Source organism: Drosophila simulans, chromosome 3R, assembly GCF_016746395.2.
Source record: "Drosophila simulans strain w501 chromosome 3R, Prin_Dsim_3.1, whole genome shotgun sequence".
Taxonomy (NCBI): Eukaryota; Metazoa; Arthropoda; class Insecta; order Diptera; family Drosophilidae; genus Drosophila; species Drosophila simulans.
In genome coordinates, this window is record NC_052523.2 from 26,343,556 (window position 1) to 26,360,947 (window position 17,392).

A 17,392-nucleotide genomic window follows, 5' to 3' on the forward strand; every position below is an offset into this window, starting at 1 on the left:
TCAGCGGGTGAGCCAAAGTCAAGAAGAGAGCCTTGGCCATCAATCTGCAAGGTACAGTCGTGCCCAAAGCACCTAGCATTTACATGGGTGGAGTGGGTGAAATGTGGGCAGGGGGCATGCAAATGGCGCACTGCCTTTCTTCTTTCATCATTCGCAATTTACTGGGACTGGAGCAGCCCATTCAAGCCAATCGAAGCAGAAATGCCTCAAATCATGTGCCACACATGACAAACAGCGCCAATGTCAGTTTACCAGATACCACCGCCACATTTCCCCTCTGGACAAACCCTTTAATGAAACGCCCGTGTGGTTGCCGCAGGAACCAGCAAAGGACAGCTAACAAAAAATGGAACAAGACACACATACATCGACTAATATATACCCAGTATTCGAAAGCAACTACATGTCCTGTTCCGAAGAGTTAAAGGTATGCATACTATAAGGGAACTCTATAATAAACCTATAAATATGTCCAAAAATCTCTGCTTAATAGATAGAACCTGATTCTTGATGATAAAGACGAACTATCTCAATCTCTTAAAAAACCATAGTGAAAATGTGTTTAGTTTTTAAGAATCCTCAATTACCCAGTTTAAAAACATTTAATGGGTATCAGAAAACCAAGTTTGGCAAACTTTAAAGCAAACAATGCGCGAGGCAAAAGGGGCAGTCGATATCAGTCAGCCCATTCCAGCCTCACATGTCCTTCATCCAACCCTCGAGCCAGCCGCTTTCAAATGCGTTTGACAAAATGACATCCCGGCCTGGACGAAAACCAGGACCAGCAGCAGGATCTGTGGATCAGTACTGGGACCCTGAGATGAATCAGGACAACAATCAGGTCCATTGAGCCGTGGCTGGTGTTTGGCGACCGGCGACCGAGGACTGCGTGCTTCACGCTTTATTGGTTCCATTTCGCATGTGGGGAGGATGGGATGTCCTCCATCCGAATCGCATCCCCTGGTCCTCTGACAACCAGGCTAATTTGCAAATAATATGCATGTGTGTGTTTTAGCGAGTGCGTGTCCATGGCATGTAAATTTCAGCAAAAAAGGGGCAGAAAAAAGGGGTTCCCCATTCGCTTTGGCGGTTTCCGCATTCGAAATTGGAAATTAGATTTGAGAATCCATTCAGCCTGCGTTTCTTTTATTTTCCGTATTTACTTTGGCAAATTAAGGTCGCAATTTTGCGCATTTCATACCGTGTTTGCCTATTGGCCGTACCTTTGAAGATTCCGCTCGCAGCTCACGTGACCTGGCCACCAAGTTGTCTCAATCTCAATCCACTCGAGATTTTCAAAGGACCTCCTTCGGCTTTGCGGGTTCCTAAGTCGAACGGTAAACATGTTGCCAAATTTTATTTGTTGTGCAAATCTTTGATTTTTCAAGCGGTTTATCTCCGGTGGCTCTTATCGTGATGCCACTGACAAAACATCATCGCTCTCCTTCCCTTTTAATCTCTGGACCCTCGTGTAGAGTGCTTTAGAAACTAGTTCTGCAGTGAAAGATATTCGTACTTCAGTAAAGCATAGGAAATGATTTTCCCTGTGTACCAAATTCAATTGGATTGCATCTCAAACGGAGCTGCCACAAAAGTGCGTCCACTTCTGACAGCAACTGAAACTTTTCCATTATGCAAATGGCAGCTGGCGATAAGAATTCCAGCAGGTAAGACTCCGGCCAACAATTGATTATGATTATGATTGAGCGGCGCGCAAAAGTCAATAACAATAACATTATGCAGATACAGATACAGATCCTGTCGCGTTTTTATCCACAGATCCCACAAAGGCAGGCAGAACAATGGAACAGGGGGAAGTCCCTCGAAGTGAGCACTTAAAATTAATGGAAATGTGTAGCGAACGCCACACACAAATAAAATTTAAATAAAACCCCGCACTCCAATCTTTGTCGAAGCGTAAAATATTATGTCATTATCAAACGGGCAACGCAATAAATTTCTCTAGTCGAATTTCGGGGCAGGAAGAGGAATCCTGAATTTACAATTAGCCGCGGACGTTGCAAGTCCTCGAGGTCGTCATGGTGTGTGGCAATTGATAAAGCTCGAGAGCAGGAACTGCCTTTCAACCAGTGTCCTGTGGCGTCTTCCATTGTGTTCCGCATTTTTTTGAAATTTATTTCACCTCGCAGGTCACTGACGAGTGCCAATCAAAGACAGCACCAGAATCGAAGATGCACTGCGAGAAATATCTGCAGCTGTAAAATGAACTTCATAATAAGACCCACACCCAGTAGTAATTTCATTCAATTGCTTTTTTTATAATTTAAAATTGTCGGAAGTATTTTCCGAGTGTAGGATTAAGACCACCGTGGTGTTCTTATCCGGAATCTGGAATACGGCATGCGTCGCGTCTCAGGATTCTAATTATGCGCAGGACACCTCGTGGCAGGATGTACAAAAGCACAATAGCACTGCGAATGACATCCGCTGCCGGTCGCCTTGGCTGCCCTTTTGGCCAGCTTCCCTGGAATTCGGGTATCGCAGTATCGGAGTGTCCTGGTGTCCTGGTATCCTGGCAACCTCCTCCAATCCGCGCTCGCGAAGGAGTCTCCGAGTCATTAAGCCGCTGTAATTGCCGAGTGGCGAGGAGGGGTTTGTCCAGCTATCGGACCCACTGGCTCAATAACCATAAATATGGAGGGCGAGAAACTAGCCCAGACCCCCGGAGTTTTTATTGCCGGCGACATTCACTTGATTTGGTTGTGTCAAAAGTTTTCGGGCCACTCAATCGGGGATTGTTTATGGATTGTGCCACAATATTCCACCCGCCGCTGGCCGCTCATTTCCGCAGCTCTTTCGGGCGGAAATGACATTTTTCTACGGCACAACATTTCGCCAAGTGACATATATCACCTCCGAATGTGGAAGATTGCACAGCCCAACGTTCCACATATCCGCCTTTGGTTTTTCCCCTCGACTGGCCCTCGAAATGCTGGGGATAAGTCGATTATGTGCGGAAATGAAAACCCATAAAAATCCTTTCCTACGGTGATTAGTTAACATATTTTTATTTCTCGTCGTCGGGCGCCAGTCGAAGAAGGATACTGAAGTGGCCGGGGCCTTCGAGCCGAAAAGGGGAAGCAATTATTTATGAGAAATATTATTTATTATTTATTACTGTTGTTGTGGTGCTGCTGCCTTTGTGAGTGTGTCCTTTTGGAATTGCCTCGACACTGAGGTTGAGGTCCATTAAATTTTCCCTGCTCGTCCATTTATGAGCTATGCATATGAAAAGAGGGTCTCGGCCAGATTGGTTTGTTAAGGTCCTCAGTACTTATTCACAAGTGGGTTTATTTTGTGGCAAGAGGTCAAAAGAGTTGGTAGAGCTGGGAGGTATTTTCAAGACATATTTGAATATAGCCATATTTCGGATTGATTTTTAAAGCCACTCGTTTAATTAAAATCCCAAGAAAAACTTCATTATGCGTACGCTATTAAAAGCAAATTTATCCAATTTACTTCTTAAGGGAAAAACTCCGCACATTTTCCGCCACCAATTTCAGGCAATACACCGCACAAAAGTGGAATAATTTAAAAATTAGGCAAGTTAGGAAAAAAGTATATCAATTACCGCCTAATTTGCATAACTTGGCAGCGGACAAATTTGCTACCAAAAATCCAAAAATCCAAAAAAAGAGACACAAAGTGCAACCGCATCCTGACATCGCTGACAAATAAGGCGAATCAATCAAAGGACCCTTGCTGCTTTTCCCTGTCGCGTGTTGGAAACTAATCAAAATTCAATTTCTGCAGGGAAACCAGCCGGTCCATTAAAATCAAAATTCGCAATTGATGCGCGTAATCAAGTGAGCTGTGGAAAAGCGAGTTTCCCAGGCTGCGAAATCGACCTTTCTGATGGGTTAATTCGGCAAACCTTCGTCCTCCGGTGACAATTGAAAAATAGCCGCTGCCAAAACATGTTTGCAAACATTGTAACCCCCTGTGTTTTCGCATTTTCCGAACGATGTTGTGGCCGCCGGAGCGTATCAATAAATCCATTTAAAATTGCGTGCAGGCCGCGTGTGCTCCTCCCGGACTTTTCGAGTGGAGTGGTTTGTCATTCGGCTCGGATGGCATAATGCAATGCGAATTATGGCTGCTTAGGGTTCTGCACACACAAGCACACACACCAAAGGATATTGAAAATAAATTGGCAGCGACAGCAAAACAAAAGCGCCAAAAGACGTCACCAATTGACATCGATCCCGGCTTCCCTTTCCTATCTCGTTTTTTTTTCGGCTGGCTAATATGTACCAGCAACCCTCGTTTTAAAATGCAAAAATCTGAAAATCAAAGTAAATCAATTTCAGCTGCAAAAGCACGTTCGCTACCCCTCCTGGAAAACGCTCACTAAGTCAGCCAATAAATCAAATTGCGAATTTTTACTTGGAGCGCATATTATGCGCATATGTGAGGAACCCGAGGATATTCTCTCGCAGGATGCAGGACACCAAGTCACTCAGTTTTGCCGCCTTCGCCTCGTTCTTTATTGTAATTTGTGCGAAATCCTTCAAATCCCGCACATTTATCAAGTATATTTGCCCATAAATCAGCTCACATGCGTGCAGATGAGGTGGTGTATCCAAAAATCGGGGGGAGTGCCTCTTTCCCGGCCGGAAGTTAATGTTTTAAAATGGCCCATAAAATCATCGGCAGCTATGAAAACTTCGCCATGGCCGCGTCTAATTTGCACATTTTCACTATTTTCTCAAATTTTCCCGCTTTCCCTTTCCGCTCAGCCATTGTTCTCGATTTTTTAATGTGGTTATTTATGCGTCCTGTTTATGATTTTATGTGCTTTCTATGCTAAACAGATCGCCAGCTCTAGGTGACGTCATTTATCATCCTCAACGACTTGGGGGCGTGGCGGGAAAATGTCGACGATAAACCAAACCACTGGGAGATAACTATGAATTATTATCTCGCGGAGCAATGCCATTGCGATTACTGGGAAATTAGCACTGATAATTGAGAGAGCTTCACACATGATTTGGTAATAAAGTGTGTTTGAGCCAGGAAACTTGGAAATGCAAGATATATGGGCTAGAAATGTAACCATTTTATGTTAATTCATAGAGGAAAAGTTCCCAACTACATGGCCATTGAAAAGTCTAGGCTTTTGTGAGTAAACTTGTGGCTAATTTGCGTTTAATCTTTCAGGCATCTGGCGAACTTTGGCCAAGAAAGAAATGTCTGGGGAAACTTTATCCGAACGACAACTTTTTTGCTGGCTTTCAAGCCAAACCGCTGTCTTGGGGAAAATGCTTTCAATTATTTAGGGAAAATGCAAACGTCCGACTAGCGATGGCACATTGCACATTACATTCATAGATATATATTTAGATAAGTATTTACGACTCGCCCGTCATGTTGTCAATAACAATTTGGCAACGACACAAGCATCCAGCCAACCTCCGAGCACAACCCCTTCGGCTTTTGGGAGGACCAGCTCGGGATGGGGCAACAAATCGCTGCAAATTACATTCATAAAATTTTATCACCCAATATCGGAAATGGATTCCTTGTTGTCCGGACGAGCTGGCAGACTAATGGCTAAAGTCTGACCCGACAAAGGATTCCGCTCCGGGATCAGGACAACATCTGCGTGAAAGCTGCTGAAGATGAAGCCAAGGAGGTCCTGGGGAAAAGGGGTCTCTCGATGGTCATAAGCACTCATAATTTCAATATCATAGAGTGCCAAGTGCATGGAAATGGGCCATTTGTGTGACCATTTTCAGTTGATGGAATTTTAAGGTGCCGTGACTAATGCCCAAGAACTGTGAACTGCGAACTGCTACTAATTACTCGGCATTACTGGGCCAATTTCACTGGGTATTCGTCATTGCCAAGGCGATGATATATTCGGTCAGCGGCTTGGAGGAATCTCTGGAGGGCAAAGGGACGGCATTCAATCATGCCAACTGTTGCCATCACTCAGGCTCAATCAGTCGCAGTTTCCCGGGGAAACGGAAGGGTAAGTAATAAATGAAAACGGGGTCTTCGGATTACATAACGCCAGAACGCCCTTTCCATGTCCTCTTCGGTTACACGAGACAGTCTGGTCAGTCTGGTCAGCGGCGGGTTGGGATTATGTGGGGTCTAACCGCAGAAGGGTCCTGAAGATGGGACGTGTGTAACCGCAAAACGGCTTCAAGGCTGCCCACAGAGATTGGTGCCTGGCCCTGGGCAACCAGTTGATTACTGGGATGCGGATTAATCAGCCATTCAATCGTCATCCGTCCCGTTGACTTGCACATTTAGCTTCTTCAGCAAGTTGCTCCAGCTTTTGGGGAGTATTCTTTTAATTGCCCGGAAAAATGGGGCGGGGAAATAAATCCATGCCCGCTACACTTAAGGGACTTCTGCAAACTACAACTTTCAATCATTGCCATTTCCGGAACAAAGAACAACACAAAGAAATCTATCAAAAGCATAACCAGTAACTATGCTCACCCCCTAGTATTTACAGGGTATGCGATTTGGGTTAATCATAAAAGTGGGTCGCCGAATCCACAAGGGTTTAGAAACAAGTATATTTCTTTTCTTATTGTATACTTTTGAACACAGCTATGGACTATTTTTTTAAGGCTATACCAAACTAAATCTCTTTATACTTAGAGGTATCAAATATTCGATCAACACAATTCGATTAACCCTCCACCGAGCACGCGGCCATAAATTACAGAAATTTGCGACATAAATCAAGGATGAAAGGACGACCACAAGGAGTCGCATATTGGCAGCATATAAACTTTTCACTTTTCAATATTTGCTCGGACAACATCTTTTGTGTGGCTTCGCCTGCAACTGGGTGCGGATTTATGTGTTTGATTTGTTTGACATATTGAAGTGGTCAAGCATGAACCACCCGGCGGGCGGGGAGGTTACCAAATGGAGGGGGCGTGTCCGGTCCTGGAAAAGTGGTCCAAAGTTAATTGATTAACGACACGAACAGTTGAAAAGTGGAACACTTTGGCAGGGGAAGAAGCCATGTGGGAAAAACTTGTTTATCTGTCGGCCCAAATATCCGACAGAGATTTGTACAATTTCCACAGTGATTTGTGGCCATTGTCCTGGCCAAATTGTCCAGCATTGTAGTGCGTAAAATGTCCTGTGGCGAGCTTGAGACATTTTCTTTGTCGCAAATTGATTGGAATTTTACGAGAACCGTACCTGGTTCTCATCTAGGGCTTCACTGGTCAAGCCTTTGCTTGCTCCACACATTCCATTCGGGGTGGATTTTGCCCATATTATCCGGCTCATATCGCTGTCATTCAACTATCCACTTATACTTATTTATGCTTTTAATAAGCAGCATGACATGCTGCAAATGTCAAACCTCGGCTGTCATTCAAATGTAGCCATGCAGCACATGCCCTCCACTTCCTCCGCGCTTTCCGGGCACAGGATGCGCTTGATTACTTGACATCTCGCCTGGTGTATCCATGTATTAATGAAGGAAATAAATTTAATTTCGGCAATTAATGCCTGGCCCGGTCCACTGGGGGTCCTTTGGCGAAGGTCCTTCGGCGAATGTTGCCGGCATCAGATGTCAGCACTCCACTTCTCACAATCTCTGGGTTTATGTTTATCATTATTGACTCGTGAGCAGTTTCCCCAGCATTTCGTAATCAAATATCGTCGCTGCTCCTTTCACTTTCTCCGCCAGTAAATTTTCGCAAATTGCAATAAAAGCGAGGCAGCTCAGAAGAGCGGTGCGGGGTTAACTACTTTCCCCGAGGGTGGACATCGCTTAGTCATCATCCTCATTTCATCGCCGAAGTTGCCATCATCGTTCCGATGATTGTCATCATTGGTGCGCCATTGTCTTGGCCCCGGGCGGCTTATTGGATTCCTCGAGTGATACTTTAAGACTCCTGAGGAGTTCCACTTCCCTTCCTCCAGCAGCTGTCCGTGGTCACTCCAAATCCAAGCAGAACTCTATTTGCACAGAGAAGAAATTATGGAATGAACTATGAAATAAAGGAAAGTCCTTTGACATTTTCAAGATATGGCTCGGTTTAAAGGAACTTCGAGATAGTCAAGTTAAGTAATAAAAAGGATCTTTGACACTCCAGCCCAATTTTCCGCTGTGTGTACAATGAAAACTGGCACAAAAGTTGCCCAACTGCGGCGCTTCTTTGTTCCAGGACCACTTCAAAGAACCTTAAACCTGTCAGACCAGCTCTCTTGTCTTTCTGAGGACACGAGGTGTGAAATCCCCTGTCCGCTCATTCACTCACACACTCGATCATTCACTCACACACTCACTCCCAATTAGCGAATCAAAGAGGAAGCGAACCTCAAAGGGAAGCGCTGGAAAGTCTGGTAATAACCTGATTAGAGATTAGCAGGAGCTCGCGGCACTGGGGCTTAATTAAATGCTACCTGGGAAAATGGGACGTGCCACATGTGAAAGTGAAGCCGCACAAAGGAGCAACAATTTCCATTTTCTCCGTCGCGGTTTTCTGGTTGTCTGGTTTTCCCAGCGCTTTTCCAACGCCCGCGGCCAAAGGATAATGGCTCTGGTCCTTTGCCTCGTATCCATTACACTCGACTGGCGATGACCAGGAACCGGGGGTTGACCATGGGATGATGACTATGATTCCGATGATTCCGAGGGGTGGCCAGTCCGGCGATTAGTCGAGTCCATCAATGGCACATCAAACTGTCCAGCAATAACAACAATGGGACCATTCAATCAGCGCGCATAAAAACATAAAGAGATTTTAATTTTTTGATTATGTGTGTGCATGTCCTGCCATTTCCCCCCGGGAAAAGCACCCCTCCCCCTACTCCTCCTCACTCCCAACTCCTCGTGTGGAAATCGTTAATCAATGAACTTCATGCGTGCTGAGAAGGGTCTTTCCCTGGGTCACTCCGGCTTAGCATAGTAAAAAAGAACCAACATCGATGAGTAGTTGGCCGGAAAAAGCAAGTTGATTAAATTTCAATGTTGATGTCCTGCCAAGGACTCGAGAACTGGACCCTTATTCTTTCCACCGAATGCGGCGTAATTTCGATTTAAGTAATTTCCTTCTTTAGCATTCGTGCATGGACTTGCGATATGGCATTTGGATCTGAAAGGAGCAAACCGATAATTGGAGTCAATCAAGGGAAAATGGCGTGATGAACTTGATTAGAAACAGTTCGCTGCGATTGCAATTAGGGAACTAGGACCTTAGATTATACCTTAATTTAGTCCAACATTTGTTTAATTGGAATGGTCTTGAAGTCTCAATGGGATTTGAAGTTACATATCACGCTATTATGTTGGCATACATAATGATATGTTCCCAGAAAGTGTCCTTTCGCCCGAGGATATATTTTAATACTACTGAATGGCTTCTTCTTGTATTGATAATATTGTAATATAATTTTGCATTCAAGTACCCTAAATATTTTACCCTTATTGTTCTCCCCTCGAGATCTCTACTTTCTGGTCCTCCTCCTTCCGCTCAATTAAACATTCGAATGCAATTTAGAGAATCCTTCCCGCGGCATTTATCCCGACCAACAACAAAAGACAAATCATTCCTATTAATTCCGCACTCGTGGAATGTTTCATTACCAGTTACGACCGGCACTTTCGGATACTCCATATGTGCCTTCTTTTGTAAGGATACGGATTCGCATGCATAAGGATTTCAGCTCCGATCTGGAGAAGGAGTTCGACCTGGAGTTGGGTGCTCAGCTTACTTTTCATTTGCCTGCCCTGCCTTATTACGTTCATTCATATGCAAATCGCTGGACTGTAACACACGCACAACAACAATAAAGCCGTGAAGGGGGGAAAGTCACCGGAGATGGAAAGCGCGATGTAAGGAGAAAAGCCGCTGGAAGGAGGCTGCTCCCATTGTAAGGCGTTCGCCAAGAGCGATTAAAAGAAAACTTCGCCAGACACTCAAAAAAGAGTACTTTCATTTTCATTATTAAAGTTTACTTCATTTAACATCCTTCAATTAATTTTGAATTAATTTTTGAATTGAAGCAACTTGCAGGAAACTTATAAAAATGGGTTCCATATCTTATAACACCCTATTACCTTACCTTATTTTTTTTAAGTGCATCCTTACCATATGAGGCTGTACTGAAAAGCATCTTGAAGAAGTCCGCGGAGCAAGGGACTTTCACCTTGTAACCCAAAAATGCTCAGGGTTGTTGCTGTTTGATGTATTTCCCGACTTTTCCTCTCCCAACCCTGAAAGCCCAGCGAAATCGCTTTATGGGGTTGGTCCGCACTGTCTGTAGTGTACTGTACCTTTATCCTGCAGTATCCCAAATACCAAATACCATACAGCATATCCCATATCAAATTTAAACGAATCGCTTCCGCTTAACGCGACTGCCCGGAGTTAGGGTTATGTGCATTATAATTTTCCAACATCAATTCGAAATCCAAATTGTATCGTTTCCACTTCCCCCCGCTCTCGCATTTTCCCTATTTTCCGTGATTACTGTTTTGCATTTCCTTTGTTTGGCGAAACAATTAATGTTATTTGCATAGTTGGTGGGTTGCCCAAATGTTTTTGGGATCGCGGGGCCGGGTTTGGATTGGGATATGGTCCGCATGTGGTCCAATTTGGAACGTTTTGTATCTGAAGTCCCGCCTGCGGCACTCTAACCTTTCTCCATCCTCGTTAACTGGTCTTTTTTGGCTTTGTCCGACCCGGCTATCAAATTGTATTTGACTTTCCAAATCTGCCGAATGGCAGGGAAGTGGAAGGGCGAGTGGCTCTAAGTGTCTGACTGACAGGCTCAAGAGGTCCTTTTTCCCAATTTCCCGCATTATCTCGAGTGCTGCGTGCTAATGTGCAAAACTGTCCATGTTGAGCAACTTCAAGTTTCGCAACCTCTCCGCTAGAAACGGAATTTGCAGGGAAAAGCCACTCGAAACCTTGGGAAACTTGCAAGTGTTTTCCCATGCCCTCATGTGTGTGGCATAGCTGCGCACCTTATTTATTCATTTCCCTGGCCAAATGACACGAATTTGTCATCTTGGTACAGTCCCAAACATGCTGTTAAGGCCACCACCCCTTCCCAGTGACTGACACTCACATATGTCGCTGTTTGTTCAGCCCCACCCACCGAAAAATGTCCTTAGGGCGGTGGTTTGTTTGCTCGGCGGCTGAAAAGTTCAATTAGAAAAAAAATGTTACAAAATGCTTATAATTAAGTTTCACTTTTTCGTATGCAAATGCGCCGCCCTTTGTGTAATTGGAATTAAATATTCCTTTACAATAGGAATGACCTGCGATTGCCCCGGAGCTTTGACCTGCGACCTGACCTAGTGTGCCAAATAATGGAACCACCTCCTTTAAATTGGAATTTAAATTGAACAAGTTTCCCGCGCAGAAATCATAATTGCAGGCAATCATCCACATTTAAAAAACGAATTTAAACGGAAGGATGTCTGCTTGATTTTGCAAATAAATTTCGGCTTGTGCCTTCATTTGCCAACAGCTTGCTGCTAATTTTTAATAAACATTGAACGCGGGTTCAAGTGCTTGATTTTCGCGAGGGTTGCCACAGAAATATGCAAATTTCCACCTAACCAGTTTCCCATAATGCGAAAGTCATCCTTCGTTCGCCTCACGTGCGCAATTATTGCTGTATAAGGAAAAATCGGCGATGATGATTATTATCGCGAGACAGTTTTCCCATTAAGCAGCGATTATGGCGATGGCATGTGAAGGATCCTGGGAGCCAGGACTCGGATTTTATTTACTCTTCATTTGGTGGCCACGTGCGTGGGATGACTGCACTGTCATCAACAGCTGGGTACAGTCGCGTCCCAGGCAATTCGATTGCATATTTATGGGGATGTGGGTCTACATCTTGTGTAGAAGTGTAACTAAAAACAACTTGTAGCTACTACTACAGTTTGGATCATAAAAGTATCTTTATTCAAGCAATTTGCTGTAGAGAATGGTTAAGTTTTGGCTTATTTCGACGCCTAGTTGGAACTCTTCTCCGATGGTGAGTCCGTGATCTTCCCAAGTGATCCGTTTGTACGCGTCCACCCAAACTTGATCTATAGAGACGGGTTATGTTCTAAGTTATAGGAAAGATACTGTTATTACTGCTAATATAAAGAAAACAAATCAATTAAATTCTACCTGCAGAGAAATGTTTGAAAAAGTTGGGCAGAGAAGATGCATATTTGTGCTATGGTCGCTTTTCTAAAAAGAAACTCACTGAGATACTTAATTATTGTTATTATGGAAGCAGACTAACCTCTTTGATCCCAGCACTCCGTCCCTCAATCAGCAAAAACATGCACAGATAGTATAATAATAATATGCCCAGCAGCAGATAGCTTTTCATTGCGACTGATTTACTTGAATTACACTTTAAGAATGAATACTAATATGGCGTCTTGAGCACATAATTCTGATTAATCGCGGGTGCAGTTGAGATATCAGCACTACGACTGTATTCAAATAGGTCTCTCCATTCATCTCATGAGCAATCCATTAACTAATGAAAGCGATCCGGATACTTTGCCATTTTTATTTCATTCCATTCATTTATTTGCACTCACATTTCTCTCTTTTTCGCATTTTAATTTCATTGAGTTTATACAACAATTTGGCCCAAATGCTGGCACTTACCCTTGCAAATTCCACAATTGTTGTGCTTCGAGGGGTGTAGAGCACCCTCGTCGTCATGCAAAAACTGACTAAAGGATCCAGGATATGTGTCCTGAGACGCACTTGGCATTGACATTTAATGGCATGTCAACGTCTGTGTGGCACGTTGGCATTTATTGATACGAAGCTCAGTTAACAAGTCGATAAAGTTTTATAGTCGAGGGTCTCAGCTGCCGTTAAATGGAAATAGAAATGCAATTGCCAGTTTTATACGGGGAGGGGAAGGAAACAAAGCATCGGAAAATGCTTCTACCTGGGAAACCCCTTCTTCGCCATATGGCTAATTTTATAGCTGGCCTTCTAATTTCCCACTCTGGCAAAAAAAAAACAAACTTTTCACAAAGCGCAGCACAATGCAATTATCAAACTTCTGAGGGGTTGCCTCGTTGGTAAATTGATTAGAAGACTTTTCCGCTCTCCCCACTCGTTTGTACTCTTTCGCAGGACTTGCCAGGACCCCTGCTAAAGTAGCTCAAATTGACTTTATAATTGCCCGGTGGGCGTGGCCATAACCGAATTACTCCGCCCAGTTGGCCATTCAATGTTCCTGCGGTCGCCAGTTGGCCGATGTTTTGATTGAAGCGTGAGTAGCCGGCTCTTCAGATGTGCAGCATACAAATAGGTTTTAAAAATTCAATATTTCATTCATCTCAATACAGCACAATACGTATTTACAAGTACTTTATAACCAGATTCAAGCGTTCCAACGGATGGCAGCATGCAAGTGCAGTACTATCTGAAAATATGAATGAACCAAAGTACAAAGAAAGGGTTATCGAGTAATACATTGGGTCAAGGTTTATGAAATAAAATAAATAAAATATTTAAAGCCAGTTAAGAGACATTTCCATCTGGTAAATTTGTTAATAATTATGTTGATTTCATTTCATGTTCATTTCGAGTTTAAAGAACGATTAGTTTTGTGATCAGATTGAAAACCGGTTATCATTTCACCCAGTTTCTCGTTGACCGTTCCGCGAAAATCGAAGCTTTTCAATGTCACTCATGTTTGCCAATTCCCCAATCAAAATCTAATTTGTGCGAGTGTGAGTTTGAATGGGTATACGTATGTGGTTCAAGGTTAACAGAAATCGCCAAAAAGCCGATAATGAGCTGCACAAGCATATGTATGAATGAACGGCGCCCCAAAGTCTTGGATCTGGTTTTCGAGCAGGTGTCGTCGCCAGCTGATAAACATCATGAATATTAATGCACACATCATAATCACCGGTTGGGGGCACTAAATCAAATGCAGCCCGCCGAAGAGTCAAGTTCACTTTCACTCCATGACGCACTCGCGATGAGTGGTCGCCCCTCGAAATCCAAACTGAAATCCCTCTGCTCGGATCTTTCGGTTCGTTCGTATCTTTCTTGTTCGCTTTTGGCCAATTTTGGTCAGTGGCCCACTGGCACTCGGCACTTGGCCACAACACCTGCGCACCGCATACAAATGGCCCATGGAGCGCTCTTTTCTGGGCTTCTGGCTATTTTCGGATCCCAGGCAGGCCTGATGAATGGGCCTGCCACCGATTTGGGCACCGATTTGGCTGACTTTTGGATGGGCTTGTGGACTCGGCTTTGTTTTTGGCAGCCATTGCATCACTCGGCTCGCGAGCTGACCATTTTTTTTTTATGCTTTTTAAGCCTCGTTTTGAGTGCACGCGAATAGCGGGTGAAAGCAAAGTGTGGCAATCAATGACGACATCAAGCCGAAGACCACTGCATCGGCGGGTTAGAGCAGCTGGCCAAGCGGACAAACAGCTGTTATACAGCTGATATAGAAAATACACTTAAAGAAATACATGTAAACATCAGATTCAAAGTTGTGGAAATTAATTTATACCCCTATGAACCGGCAGATTCAGTCATAAAAACATACTGATCTCAAGTTTAATGAAGTAATTATTCTCTAACAAATTTCAGCTGCTACATGCAACACATGAAAATTATATTTGTAAACCATTCAAGATGACTATTTTCCGGCAGTTTAGAGTTTCAATTTCCCGGCTGAGTCAGCGGCAATCTTCAACGGCAGCCCATTTCAATTAAACTCCACAGACGCGGTAAATATTCAGTAGTTTATTTAAATAGAAACATGTTTTTCAGACTTTTGTTAACTCGCACAGGCACTCACATTCCGCACTCATTCACTCACACGCTTAACCAAATAGTTGATGGCTGTTAGATAATTAGCAAAATATGTACAAATACGGTAGATACAAGTATGGTAGAGGTAAACAGATCTGAATCGGAATCCCGCCCACTTCAATTAGGCGCCAATTGTTCCCCTCCCAGAATAAAGAAATCTGACGTCAAGCCATTTTGGCCTGCGTCGTCTGTTGGCTCTTTTTCCTCTGCTGCACAACACTGTCGATCCAGTCCGTGTATTCGGCCACGTTAGTATAAACAGCCGGCTTCCCGGCCATCCCGCACTGGGTGAATCCGTAGCTGACCACGCCGTAGGCCACCCACCGGGAGTGCTGTCTATCGAAGTACATCAGAGGTCCGCCGGAGTCGCCGGCACACGTGTCCTTCGCGAACTCCCCGCCGGCACAGATTTGCTTGGGACCCAGTCGCACTCCGAATCCCTCGAGGATCTTGGTGCAGTTCTCATTGGAGACGTACGGAATGCGCAGCTTCAGCTTGATGGGACTGTGGATGTTGATGAAGTACTTGTTGACTGCAAAAAAATCAATAATATATTTTATAAATTGATTTAGGTGAAAAAACTTATTTTCAGTAAATGGAATATTTTCCAGAGACATTGTATAAACACAAGACTTCCGTGCTCAGTAGACAGCTATGTCTAAATTAGGGAAAGTCCCATGTTTTGGTTTTCAAAAACTTCCATTAATAAAGAGGTAAACATTGTTGTTCTCCCCCTCAATCAAGCTGGCATTGTTTTTCCACTTTAAAACATAGAAGAACATATCATAGCTTGAAGAAGTTAAGATATGAGATAACCATAATGTATCCAAAATATTGGGTATACTTACATAAATCCGTGCGACCCCATCCGGAAACGGAGAACATCTGGCCCTCGGCCAAAGTCAGTGGCTCGGATTTGTTTGGCAAACAGATGGGCATGACGAAGTGGGTGAAGGACACGGGATGCTTCAGCCGGATTATGGCTATGTCATTATACTTGTAGTTCGAGAACTCCTTGTACTCCGGATGCACATGGATCTTTTCGTAGGCAATATCCAAAGCGGCATCCGCACAGCTCAAATAGTTTGGCTCCTCGATGCAGTCGGGTTCCGTTTTAACGTTGAATTCGCCCAAACGAACATGCTTTCTAAATGGATTGTTAAATTCGTTATAAACATATATAAAAACATTTTAGTTTACATTTTACTCACAATCCTTTGCGATCACGAACTCCTTCTCCTTGAACACAATGGGCAGCTGTTAGGATATGTCGATCATCGATTAGGGCTCCACTGCAACCGTAGTCATCTAAAAATATTTAGAAAAAATGGTGAAAAAATAAAGGAAATGAAAATAAACACTTATTTTGACTCACTCGAATTGTAGACCAGCAGGGCCAGCCAAGGAAACTCGTCCAGTTCGGCGATTTCCCCTCCGTAAATCCTATTAGTCACTTGTTTGCCGCACTCATTGAGTAAATTGAATCCCGAACTTGGCTCCACCGTTTGAATCCGCCGCTTGAGTTTCTTCCGCTTGAATCGAGCGGTGACATCCAGAAATCTTCGGTACTCGAACTTGGAGAATTGGAGCACGGGAAACAGGTAATCCTGACCATTGGCCGGGCAGCAAACCAGGGATTCGTATGAACCCTGCGCCTCCGACACTTGCTGCTCCACCTCGCACTGCACCTTCTTCAGGAAATTAACCTTCTCCGCCGGCAAATTGGTGGCATTCCGCACCTGAAGGTACGCCTTGCACCTGCTGACCTCCAGGCACACTCCCCTCTTCGTCTCATTGGGAATGTCGCACTCCTGCAGGACGTCGGCCAGAGCCAAGAAGCGGTAGAAACAGCCGAAGAGTATCCATAGTCGCAGAACCGAACCGAGCATGGGTAACAGTATCTATAAGTGATCTTGAACCGCAGATACAATCCAAATCCAAATCCAAATCCGATCGTCTGGCAAGAAGAAGCGGCGGCAAAGGCTTACGAACCGAAACTGAATGGCAACGCAGTTTGTATAAGCGGAGTGCCAAAAAGCGAAAAGCCGAAGACCCCGAAAAGTCGGAAGAGCCGAAGACCCCCGGGTCTTCAGTCTCCGGTCTTCAGTCTACCAGCTCAAAGCTCCAACTCAGGTGTCAACAAATGCGACGCCCCCGCCCCACTTAGGCGGCGAAAAAACGAGTCCAAAAGTGCAGTAGTCGGCAGGTCGACCGATACCGATCGTCCGGCTGGTCCGGTTATAATATATATTGCATAACCGACTCAGCTGGCCAGCTGGTTTCACTTTCGTTCAAGGCGAGAGTCTGGCTCTTGGCTGGTCAAAGCTCCTCGTGGATGGATTGCACACTTTTAGGCGGCGGCGGTTTGGCAAAGCTCTGCCACTTTGATTTGGCCAAAGTCCACGACCACGGCTCAAAACAAAACACCTGCCAAAACCGGAAGTTGTTTTCTTGTGGTTTTCTGGCGCCTTATTACCCGCCAATTAAAGCGCGGTGGCAATGTCATTGGGATCCGCGATTGTTGAAGGTGTCGCATTCTGCTGGGAAATCCAAAGGTTTTCTGACCAGGT

At 44.3% G+C, this 17,392-nt stretch overlaps 2 protein-coding genes across 2 annotated transcripts; both read right to left on the reverse strand.

The window, feature by feature from the left end:
* Positions 1-11,904: 11,904 nt before the first annotated feature.
* Positions 11,905-13,368, reverse strand: LOC27208369. The gene is made up of 3 exons (XM_016183955.3): positions 12,259-13,368; positions 12,141-12,203; positions 11,905-12,075 (listed from the first exon to the last, which is right to left on the reverse strand). Exons 1-3 carry the CDS (start codon positions 12,346-12,348, stop codon positions 11,929-11,931), a joined length of 300 nt encoding a protein of 99 aa, XP_016036954.1. The 5' UTR covers positions 12,349-13,368; the 3' UTR covers positions 11,905-11,928.
* Positions 13,369-14,733: 1,365 nt separating this feature from the next.
* On the reverse strand, positions 14,734-16,845 carry LOC6730205 (CLIP domain-containing serine protease B8). Its single transcript, XM_016173906.3, has 4 exons — positions 16,198-16,845; positions 16,034-16,130; positions 15,671-15,969; positions 14,734-15,354 (listed from the first exon to the last, which is right to left on the reverse strand). Exons 1-4 carry the CDS (start codon positions 16,709-16,711, stop codon positions 14,987-14,989), a joined length of 1,278 nt encoding a protein of 425 aa, XP_016036955.1. The 5' UTR covers positions 16,712-16,845; the 3' UTR covers positions 14,734-14,986.
* Positions 16,846-17,392: the final 547 nt, after the last annotated feature.

Bases quoted from the DNA above. Each gene is read 5' to 3' on its own strand.
- LOC6730205 (XM_016173906.3), bottom strand. From the start codon at position 16,711: ATGCTCGGTTCGGTTCTGCGACTATGGATACTCTTCGGCTGTTTCTAC. The intron at 15,970-16,033 runs GTGAGTAAAATG...CAATCCATTTAG, and splicing joins GTTCGTGATCGCAAAGGATT to AAAGCATGTTCGTTTGGGCG. The intron at 15,355-15,670 runs GTAAGTATACCC...ATTTTTTTGCAG, and splicing joins ATGGGGTCGCACGGATTTAT to TCAACAAGTACTTCATCAAC.
- LOC27208369 (XM_016183955.3), bottom strand. From the start codon at position 12,348: ATGAAAAGCTATCTGCTGCTGGGCATATTATTATTATACTATCTGTGC. The intron at 12,204-12,258 runs GTTAGTCTGCTT...GTTTCTTTTTAG, and splicing joins GGAGTGCTGGGATCAAAGAG to AAAAGCGACCATAGCACAAA. The intron at 12,076-12,140 runs GTAGAATTTAAT...CCTATAACTTAG, and splicing joins TTTCAAACATTTCTCTGCAG to AACATAACCCGTCTCTATAG.